Raw genomic sequence first — 11617 nt, forward strand, 5'->3', positions numbered from 1 at the left:
AAGTTTTTGCATCCTTTTCAGCCCTGGCGCTATTGAAATGTTGCATATATGTACAGCTTAGAACTAAATCACCTCAACAAGGTCTTGTCAACTCTTTAGCATCAACCCAGACCTGGGAATTTCACCCAATCTTACGTTGTCACCGGAGACACATTTTTAAATTCAGATTAATGAAACCTCAATTAATGAATATATTTCTAAAAGTAAGGAGTCAAACACTAGAAGAAGAACATATGCCCTATATATCCTTAAATCAATTCTCCCTCATAAATCTGATGCTGCTCTTTAATTTTCCATTGTTTTTATTCCTCACTAATCTTCGGACTCGAAGACAAACCTTATATATATTTCTTATAATTCGTCAATATTTCAAAGAGTCTTTTTCTTATCTTATATGATACAGACGTTACTTCAAAAAAGAAGATGATTACGTCCATCTAGTCATGCATGTTAACCAATGACTTAAAATCTTCTAAGGCATTTGTTTTCCTGGCTGGCTCAGACAACCCATTGAATGCTCTAATAGCACTAGGGAAGAAGGAGCATTTTTACATATTTTTCTCAGCAATGGAACGAGGTATTTGCCCTTATCTTTTTGTCTTTCTGAGTATTTTATTAGATTTTGTTTTTGTATTAGAATATTATGGTTCAGTGTTTTATGTGTAATTGCTACTTTACTTTTAAGTTTCGAACTGGATCATTTTTTTACTTTTTAATGGGCTTGCAAAATTGACTTCTTCCATTACAGTCCATCTGATACAAGGATTACCTGTGGGTCGCGACCCCCTTCGGGGTAGATTGACGATTTGTCAGGGGTCGCCTAAGACCATCAAAAATATTGATTTTTTTGTCTCTTCCATTGAAAGTTACTTTAATAAAATTATTTCTTGAGGATAGATAAGAAGTATTTCAAACATAATTGTCATATAAATATTCTAAACATTTTAAAATGATGTAAATTAAGGCGTAACGAAAGGTTAAGCCTTTTCAAAATCCTAGATACCGGTATTATTTCAATGGTAATGTCCAAAACTCTATGTAGGTATCGGTCCAAAATACAAGAACTTCAAAACTCTATGTAGGTATCGATCCGATTACAAGAACTTCTAAACTCTATGTAGGTATCGATCCAATTACAAGAACTCCGAAACTCTATGTAGGTATCGATCCAATTACAAGAACTTCAAAACTCTATGTAGGCATCGATCCAATTACAAGAACTCCGAAACTCTATGTAGGTATCGGTCCAATTACAAGAACTCCGAAACGCTATCTACGTATCAGTCGAATTACAAGAACTGCGAAACTCTATGCAGGTATCAGTAGAATTACGAGAACTCCGATACTCTATGCAGGTATCAGTAGAATTACAAAACTTAATAAATGTATTTGTCCAATTAGAAAAAGGTCCAAAACTCGATTTATGTAATAGTACAATTAAAAAAAAAAAACAGTACAAAACTGGATGCATGTTCAATTTTCAGAAATCTTTGGGCTGATTTCAGTTATGTTGGTTGGGGGCATTCTTTTTCTGAATCCGCTACAAGTCTTACACAAAAATGTATAGTTCGTCCATCGTGGTTCGATGATGACCACTTTTGTTATCCATGGGACTGAGGGATTTGCACTGGGGTTTTGTGCCTCCTCATGTGGCTGGTGAGACCTATAAGAGCCCGGAATGTTCGGCTGCACACTGAGCGGGTTATTCCAGATGGAATTAGTGTCATTGGCCTTGCTTTTCTTCTCTGGCGCACACAAATAATATATATCTATATTACCCTGGGGGAAATGTGTCTTCTAATTGTACATCACAACTAAATTCCTTTGGAATGATTTCAGTTGTGTGGGGTTAGGGCAACCGCTACATCCGCCACAAGTCTTGCACAAAATTGACACAATAAGAATTTATATCTATTTGGTTTATTTCTCGCAATATCGGCGACATTGTCTAGCGAAACACTTTTTCACAAAGGTAATTATAAGTCTCAGCACAGTTAGTGTCATATAATTTATCATAATCGTAGTAACATCTATTGCAAACACAGTCCTCAAAATCAAAAGCGGCATTCGGTTCACCTGTTAATGTAAATGTACATATTTAAAAAAAAACAACAACTCAATAACAAACTGAATTTCGTTTATCAAAATTAAATAATAATTATTATTATAATATATTTATATTATCCTAGGGGAAATCTGTCTCCTGGCTGTGCATCACAACTAATTTAAAACAAAATACTATACCAAAAGCAAAAGAAATATACAATGTTATAACAGTTCACTCAGAATTATATGTTACGATTACATAAGAAGGTTGAATCCAATTATCGACATGTATATATTATTTAGATTTGCCCCTAATGTAAAGATTGTTTTTGTTTTGTATTAATGCTATCATTTTGTGTTTTCTTTTTAGCTTTTTCAAGAATGATTTTTTTTTTGTGAAATTGTGTTCTGGTATACATAGTGATAATAACACAAGCCAGAATCAATGTTTTATCTCAAAGAATGGAACCAAAGACTTAGATGAGTTGAAGTCCCTAACTAACACGCATGACTAGATTAACACATGAAGTACTTTAAACATAATTATCTTTTTTCTTGAAGTAACGTCTGTAAACTATTAGAAAAGATAAGATAAAACAAGATAATAAAGCTAGACATTAGATAAACCATGATCTTTTTTCTACAGCGCTTATATCAACTCGCTTTGTCTGTCTGTCTGTGTGTCTGTCTGGTACAAAGTTTGTTCACGTTATTTCCCCTACACCCAATCTCGGATTAAGCTGAAATTTTGCAAAAAAACATTTTCCTTTACTTGACAACATAAGATTTATAGTTTTTTTTATTTGAATAATAATATTTTATTTAAATAACTTGAACTATCCTCTCTTGAGAAAATGTAATTTTAGGAACATTATACACAGATTCAGCTTGGGATGAAATAAATAGATCTAATAGTAATGAATTGAAATAAGATGCTAATTACTCTTTAACTTGACTTAGCGTGGCTACCTATGAAGGGCCTCGAGGTTCGAAACCCGACTCGAGCAGAGTTGTGTTTACTGAGCGACTAAAGGCAGGACGGAAAACCTTCTCCCAGATACCATTTTTCCCAACTGGTCCACAGATGAGATTGGACCACAGCGCTCTGAGCATGCTTTAGGCATGAAAATGGCGCTACACAAACGCTATTAAAATGATACATAAAACAAAAACTAATAACAAACCCACGTCTTCACTGTCTCGTTTCCATGAGTCGTCGTCCGTTCATCTAACACCCACGTGAAATGTTAACAAAAACCATAACAGACCCAGTCGTGGTTACATCAAGCTACTCCGCGGAAGACTAAAGCTTCCATACCTCCTCAATTCTTAACATTCAGTAAAGAGTAAAGATCGAAAGTCAATTGCCACAGGGTATGCTCTTCAAATAGTGACTTTTATAAGTGACATATATACATCTGAAAACTCGTAACGAATTTTTATCTTACAAAGGATAAAAACAATGCATGAACATACCCGCTTGAAATATGGTATATCTTAGATTGCTTTGTAGATCTAATATTGAGCCGTCCGCCCATCTGTAAGTTCCTTCATTGGCAATATCATCTAGCCCAATCCACACCATGTCCATTGGATATAAAATTCTGAATTTCTCCGCCGTATTGAATATGGCAAGTGTTGAATTTCTACCTTTGTATAAGAGTTTATATATATATATATATATATATATATATATATATATACAGAGAGAGAGAGAGAGAGAGAGAGAGAGAGAGAGAGAGAGAAAGAATCATAGGAATATAAGATATATATACAGTGCTTTGTGATTTAAAAAAAAAATGGTTGCATAAAATGTCGATTTTAACACTAAGACTAAGACTAAGACTAAGACTAAGACTAAGACTAAGACTAAGACTAAGACTAAGACTAAGACTGCTTTATTGATCCTTACGGAAATTTGTTGTGATTACAAGGACTCTTTTCTCATATAAAGACAACACAACAGAAACATACACATAAATACAACAGACAACATAAAGTGTTCATTCAGCGACTACACACAGGTATCTTGGTGCATTTCATTTTCCCTGATCAATGAGTGGCGGTGATAGAGTCTGACCGAGTGAGGTACGAACGAGTTTTTGTACCGCTCCTTTCTTGTTTTGATTGACAGCAGTCGCCCACTTCGCGACGACCTGACGTAGTTCTGATGGAGCGGGTGGCCGTTGTCTTCCAAGATTTAATAAATGAATGTGACAATTATAAATGTTTTCTTATAATTTTATTGAATACTATATATTTGTATAACGAAAAAAATACATTTAATATTTAATGTAGATATTTTTAATCGCACAGATATACTATTATCAATCTAGATTTATTACTAATTTAATTACACGAGTAATCCGAACTAATTGTTTCAAACAAGCTAAATATGGGCATTTGACTATAGACCAGCAATTCTTAGCTTTTTTCTTGTCTAAAATTGTATTTGAAAACAATGTTATAATCTCAGTTTTAAAAAAATACTTAAATGTGTTTTTCGTGGCCCCGAAAGGTGAATACAAGCTATTAGTCCGTCCCGTTTAGATCTCGTAAACTAGAAAAGATATTGAAAATCCGACATTATGATATGTAAGACATTTTCAAAGTATGGATGCATCGGCTACTTTTTTTTTCTTTTCTGAAAGCGAAAAAAAATATTTTTTTAAATCAACCATACAAGCAGCTTTTTTTTTTTTTTTTTAATTCGCAAAAAATACACCGTTTTTACAACTATTCACTATTAATAGTAACAAACATGGGAGGCTATTAAGTAGTAGCATATCGTGAACACATTCATGCAAACGATTTTAGATTTTTGTTAATTTTTTTTTTTACAAATGTATTGCACATTACATATACCAAAAAAAAATGTTTACTTTTTTAAAAAAAAAAAGAAAAAAAAATCTATTTAATATGCACATACCATTCATAATTTAAAACAATGATTAATAAGTAGTTTTCATATTATCACGTGAACTTCATCACTACTAGACTGCCATAGGACACTCATCCCGACATTTTGCAATTTTTTTTTTTCTTCTTGAGGCTTTGAATAAGAGATTGACCCTTTACAATCAATTAGATCAATTAGATATTCATTATATGAGATCAGTTAGACCGTTGTGGTACCATACAAGATCGGTCAACCTGGTCTCTCCATTCTTCTCTGTTATTTGTCTTACACAGAAATTAATTTTGATATTCTTTCTGAAGATATTGAAACCTGGCCTGACCACTTCGAGGGCCGATTTTGAGTTTGTGTTTCTTTGTAACTATGTTACTTTGACGTTCTAGATTTATGCATGAAGCATTTGCGTAGCTTATTCACTTATTGTTCCATGGAAAGTTTTTAATATTAAAAGGGGTCTCCGAGTTATGAATATTATTTTTAATAATCCACTGCTCTAGAAAACACAAGACTTCAATCAATCTAACACTAAAAACTTAATGGAGTTACTGTTCTTGTCACTTACTCCTGCATTTACCTTGAGCCTCTGCATACGTACATATATCTTGACCATAGTAGAGACACATTTTTGTTTTACCATACGTAAGGACTTTGAAATCTGGAGACCTCTTGCATAGTACATCAATGGGTGAGATTGATCGCTTGGTTAGTGTTTCCTTTTCTTGTCTCCCTTGATTAAGGGCTTTAATGGGAATAGTTCAAATCAAAGATTAAAAAAAAAAAAAGAATATCAACTATCAATACTTTAAGGCTTGAGAGGGAAAAATGTTTTTCTAGATCGTATTCACATATTATATCAATGCGTCCAGCCGATATTACTCATTAGAGGCTTCATTAAGGGAAAAGCTGCTTTTAACTTTTGGAAGTCTGTCCGTCTGTCTCTCTGTCTTGTTTAGATATCACAAACTAGAAAAACAACTCGAAATCTAATTTCGCTAAGTGTAGATGTAACGGCTTATTTTATTTTTTTTTTGTAAAGGAAATCCTTTTTTTTTTTTGTTCTAAAACATTGACACCTCTTTTAGAACTCTTTTCCAAATACATAAAAGAAATTGCTTTGACAGATTTGTGTAGCTGCAGTAGAACACTACAAACGGTTATTAAAACCAAAAAGAAAGCTACCCTAATAGATGTATACACATGATTAACTGTGAAGCAATTTTCAGCAATTAATTAACAAGTTGTTGTTTTTTTAATTAAATGATGTTTTGTAAAGTAAAAAAAATAATATTCTAAACTTTAAACTTAATCCGTACATGGGTGTGGGAGAACTAACGCGCTCAAAATTTGTAACAGACAGATGTGAAAAAACAAACAAACACCCAAAGAACCTAACACCGTAGAGTCTTAGAATATGCTAGCAAATTATTGGGTAAAATTAACCTGTCCTGTCTGTCTGTCTGTCAAAAAAATGTGTGACTCCTACCAGATAGAAGAAACGACCTCAAAAGAAACGCGGCTAAGCAATCCATAATTTATTATCAATACTTCCTCTAAACTTACCCAGACTCTTAAAGCCAATCAATAGAAATACAAAAATACAGGTTTTCATACTGGAGATATAGAAGACCACAACTTATCAATCATACATGATCTGGTAGAGGATGCACTGATAGAGGTAATCCTCTTTTTCAAATATGTGTCTTTCATCTATGCCAATTTGTACGATTGTCTCAGAGGCGTATGCTTGGTAAGTAGACTGGTATTTAAAAGTAAGAACACTTTATTACAGGAAGCGAAGTTAATAAGCTATAAAAAAAAAGTTTGTACAATTCTACAAACAATTTTTAAAAATCATTTCCTAGTTTATGTTTAAATAATAATTTAATTTGAACAAAAATATATTGACTTTTACATTCTTACGTGGCGCTGATCTCTGTATCCTGGATTTCAAGATAACGGTTATTCTGCAACCGAGTCTCCTATGTTAGTATCTTTAAACATATGTAAATAAGTCGTTTTTGTCATTAGTGCATAGAGCGTACAAGATCAGAGAAAGTTCTTAACATTCTGAGGGGCCCGTGCTGGAGTTTAGGATTCGATGTTGGAACCGTAACAACATGACAACGTTTGATTAGAACATTTAGAAGTCTTTGCTTGTATCTAGAGATTGACATTCAAAGTTTTCAATTTGTTAATCTATGGGACCATGGTATTTACTATGAGAAATGTACAAACAGTACATGTAGATGTTATTATTATTATTATAGCTTTTATATAGCGCTACTTTCATGCTTATAGCTTGCTCAGAGCGCATTTGTGGACCAGTGGGGGGTGGGGGGTGGGAGGGGGTATCTAGGAGTTGGTTTTCCGTGCTGCCTTTAGGCGCTCAGTAAACACAACTCTGCCCGAGTCAAGCCAAGTTCAAGCGCACTTGGCCTCTCGACCACGCTTCCCATGTATCGAAATACTTATTGAGCTGGTCGTAACAGAATTGAATAGTTCCCCTGGAGGCTTTGTACGTAAATTGGTGAGGATCTAGACTGTCATTGTCTGTTACAAGCTGTTTAATCACACATTTTTTTTTTCAAAACATTTTCGACTATCTTGCTTCTGGGTGAAAATCATTTTAACTATTTCTTGGGTACTGATATCAATTTTTGAAGTTTTCAGTAAGGGGCAGAAATGGTTAAAAGGATTTTTTTTCTGGGCTTGCTTATATGGTAGGAAAGGGTTAACTATGTGCATTTATATCACCAGTCATGTGAACGGTATACACGTTATGTTTTTGAATTTTTAAAATAGTTTTCCTTAAATGATTAAGTGAGTTTAGTTAGTCACTTGTATGCTGGAGTATAAGAGGACTGGTGTTTGCTATCACGGATTTTTTTTTTTTTATTTCTTGAACTTCTTATGTTGTAGATAGCTGGTATTTTGTGGTTTATTTAGTGTATATCCATGTGTTCATTATTGTGTATTATCGACCTAACGTTATCCAATTTATAGTCTTTCTTATTACCGTTTTGTTAGGGTCAAAATCATACAGTTTTAAGTACCCCCCTTGAGCTAAGTAAACGAATATAGCATTTCAGAATTGATTCAAGTTTTTAACGAATAAAGTTGTGGAAGAAGATAAAAGAAATTTGTTCCGTACAAAGCTTAAGCAACTTTCCATTTTTTTATGGCACAGACGCACTTCTTACAGTTACTTTTCGTAGTAGTTAAGTCACTTCCTCTTGACCTAATAAGTTAACACAGACATGGACGACCCTGACGTAATGTGACGCCGGACCAACATGAGAGATTTAACCCTTTAGACGCGTGTGGTAGTTTAGCCTCTAAACACTAGCATTGTAAATCCATTTTGTATGCACTCATTGTAAAAAAGATCAGCACTTTAAGGGTTAAAAGAAAAAAAAAAACTGGACACCAGATGGGACCGTTATGAAACGATGACACTGTCGACAGCCGGTGAAGATTTAATTGACGTTAACCGTATTTGACAAATTCTATTATGTGCTGATATAAATCTTACTGCTTGACCTCGTATTGAATTACTAAATGATTATATCATCACTAAAGCCTTTCTACCTCATCAGAACAATTAAATAATGTCTGTGTCTTCGATTCCGAAGATTAAGGATGAGTGACGTGTGTTTCAAAGGACTCCGCAAACCCAGTTTCAAATGACTTCATAAATCCAGTTGAGACCTTTATTTTTTTCGCATCTCTTGCAGACAAAGCTGTTTTCCATCGGTGGTCTATTAAGTTTTTAGGGTTTTTCTTTGGGTCTTTGTGTCCTGCTGCCTTTGTGAAATCTTTCCAACTGTCTCTTTCAGAAGCCATCTACTGCCAGCCATGCTGATTGAGTTTATCGTAATTGCGCTGACTGGAAGTACCTCTGTTACCTGACCTAATCAAGTGATAGGATCATAGCGCATTGAGAAAGCTAAAAAATTAAACAAAAAGAATCGTTAAAAATATTTATATCGCACAGATTTATATGTCTAGGTCTACGATACATACAATAATTATATGACTGGTCTAAACTGATCGATACTATTAAATATGATTACAAGTTTTGTGTTTTTAAATTAAAAAGGATTTTTATTTTAAATGTTTTTATTGTTATTTCATTAAAGTTACATTTCTTTATTTCATCTTAAGTTAAAATGTGTCTATATTGTAATACAAGTTTTATTGAGTTCTGTTCACAAAGAAGTCACTCAAGTTATTTTAAGCAAGTTATACGACTCCAGCGATTAAGTTGTCTACCAGCAGTTTGGTGCTACAGGTCAACGACCATTCATAACAGGTGATCGCTAGAAAAGCGAAACATTTGAGGGCTAGATAAAAATTACAAATAAAATGCGAGATTACTCATTTCACAGATCACAGAGTTTGGAGCTTGTTATTAACAGAGCTTCACAATAGTCCACGCGACATAAGCTCTAATGATTGTTTGAAAACATGCTCGGGAAAAACTTGGAACAGTATCTCAAAACGCTCCACGGACTTTATAGAAGACGCTACTCTATATTGCACTGACGGCATTTTGAGCATCTTTCAGTGTGATATAACACAAGTTACATAAATTTGTAAAAGTCTTTCTCTGTAAAAATAAATAGCAGTTTGACTAATTCTCCTCCTTTAGAGCGACTACTCTGGTTAATCATATACATTCGCCAAAATATATATATATAAGAGAGCACCTGGCTGCATGCGGCGTCTGAACGAGACAGCTGGAGGTCACTCATGAAGGCCCGGGTTACACATTTGAGACCAAAAGAAAATCTGCTGCCGATGACAAACGCAGACGACGAAGAGATAATCTAAATCGACCACCTGCGGACAATGGTTATGCTTGCCCTGGTTGTGGCAAAATATGTAGGTCACAGCTGGGGCTGCGCAGCCACGGGAAATAATGTATTCCTCACTAATCGGACTCGAAGACAAGCTTTAAATATATATATATATATATATATATATATATATATATATATATATATATATGTATATATATATATATGTGTGTGTGTGTGTGTGTGTATGTATCATCATGTATCATCATCATCATTGGCCTCCTTCAGTCGTAGAACGACTATGGTTCATCTTGAACACTTTTTAATATGGCTGTGGAGCCCTATTTTGGAGAGACGATCCCGTCCACATATATTGCAGTTCAAGGTGGCTTTTGCTTTGATGGTAGTGGAGCCGGCCATTTTCCGTGTGGTACGCTTTTCTTCAAGAATCGAGGCCCATGTATTCTCGTTTTCCATAGCTCTCTTGGTCACTATCTCTCTCCAAATAGTGCGGTCTAAGGTTATGTCTTCCCTATGGTCACTATCAATAATCACAGATTTTAAATCCCTTTTGATCTACGTAAAGGAGGTGGGGGCGATATATATATATAAACAAAACAACTTTGATAGTAAAGGCTGTTTTATTACATAGTATTTAATTACGCACCAGATTATGTCCTCAGTCATATAGGTCTGTGCATAGGAAATCACAAGCTTGGCATCGCCCAATATTCATTTTAAATAAAAATCACAAACACATATACTCACACTTTTTTTTTTTTATTTATGTGTTGTTTTCGACCACGAATTTTTTTCAACGAAAATTTCAACTTGATGGAGAATATGAAAGTAAAAAAAAAGCAACCTGTAATCCACCCAGACAGACAGAAAAACAGAGTTGATGTAAACTTTGCAAAATAGATTTAAAATAAGTTTTCATTGGATTCGCATTTAAAGAATCTGGTTCAAAGCCAAATAGTTGACCTTCTGTCCTGCCATCATCTAGGTCTTGAGTATTTTAAGAAACTTAAATCAATATTGCCAATACTTATAATCCTTGTCCAAATGCGAGTCCGTTAATGGCGAATTGATCCAGTGAAACGAGTTGTAAGTCTTTCATGCGATCATAGTATCATTAGTTGTTTTTTTTTAAATATAATTATAGTCAGCATTGTTTGATATCGACATGTATACGCCGATGTTTTATATTGAAGGGAAAATCAATGACTAGTTGTATTCAAACTAGAATGAAGTTGTTTTTTTTTTTTTTGATGTGTTTAATTATACCTTCTGTGTACATGAATGTTTACTAGTGGCTTCCTTTGTTTAAACACTGATTGCAATAGTACAAAAGATGTTCATCTTGGTGTTGAGGTTATATATGTTTTGTAAGAGAAAACATTTATAGATCTTTAACTAAAGAAATTTTAAAAAATTCAATTAAACGCATATATCAGTCAAAGGGGAGCGGTGGCTGAATGGGTTAGGGCTTAGTTTACGGAGCTGGGGTAATAAGCTCAATTCTCCGTGAAGTCTGGGATTTTAAATTTCGGGATTTTTAGGGCGCCCCTGAGTCCACCCAACTCTAATGGGTACCTTACTTTAGTTGTGAAAGTAAAGACGGTTAGTCGTTGTGCTGGCCACATGACACCCTGCTCGTTAGACGTAGGCTAAAGAATCAGATGACCTTAGCATCAACTGCCATATAGATCTCAAGATCTGAAAGGGGAACTTTACTTTTGTCTATAGATCTGTAAAAGACAGTGGCCTAGCTATTAATTTTCCATCGTTTGGGGGCCCGGGGGGGGGGGGGGCAGCCCCTGCATTTTGCATAATATTTATTTTTAATATAAAA

General features: G+C 34.4%; 1 protein-coding gene across 3 annotated transcripts; it reads right to left on the reverse strand.

Annotated features, from left to right (window-relative positions):
- Positions 1 to 1904: 1904 nt before the first annotated feature.
- Positions 1905 to 6647, reverse strand: LOC106068054 (C-type lectin 1-like). 3 transcript variants are annotated; one of them, XM_013227338.2, is made up of 4 exons: positions 6524 to 6647; positions 5538 to 5702; positions 3523 to 3696; positions 1905 to 2076 (listed from the first exon to the last, which is right to left on the reverse strand). In XM_013227338.2, the coding sequence occupies exons 1-4, from the start codon at positions 6570 to 6572 to the stop codon at positions 1949 to 1951; spliced, it is 516 nt and encodes a 171-aa protein (XP_013082792.2). In that variant the 5' UTR covers positions 6573 to 6647; the 3' UTR covers positions 1905 to 1948. The 3 variants fall into 3 exon arrangements, with proteins under 3 accessions (XP_013082792.2, XP_055874822.1, XP_055874823.1); XM_056018847.1 differs by having other exon boundaries at positions 5526 to 5702; XM_056018848.1 differs by having other exon boundaries at positions 5526 to 5702; positions 6447 to 6528.
- Positions 6648 to 11617: the final 4970 nt, after the last annotated feature.

Source organism: Biomphalaria glabrata, chromosome 2 (genome assembly GCF_947242115.1).
Source record: "Biomphalaria glabrata chromosome 2, xgBioGlab47.1, whole genome shotgun sequence".
Taxonomy (NCBI): domain Eukaryota; kingdom Metazoa; phylum Mollusca; class Gastropoda; family Planorbidae; genus Biomphalaria; species Biomphalaria glabrata.

Excerpts from the sequence above, each read along its gene's own strand:
- LOC106068054 (XM_056018847.1), bottom strand. The coding sequence starts at position 6,572 with ATGAAAACCTGTATTTTTGTATTTCTATTGATTGGCTTTAAGAGTCTG. Across the intron at positions 3,697-5,525 it reads GGCTCAAGGTAAATGCAGGA|GTAGAAATTCAACACTTGCC; the intron begins GTAAGTGACAAG and ends TCTTATACAAAG. Across the intron at positions 2,077-3,522 it reads ATATACCATATTTCAAGCGG|GTGAACCGAATGCCGCTTTT; the intron begins GTATGTTCATGC and ends TTACATTAACAG.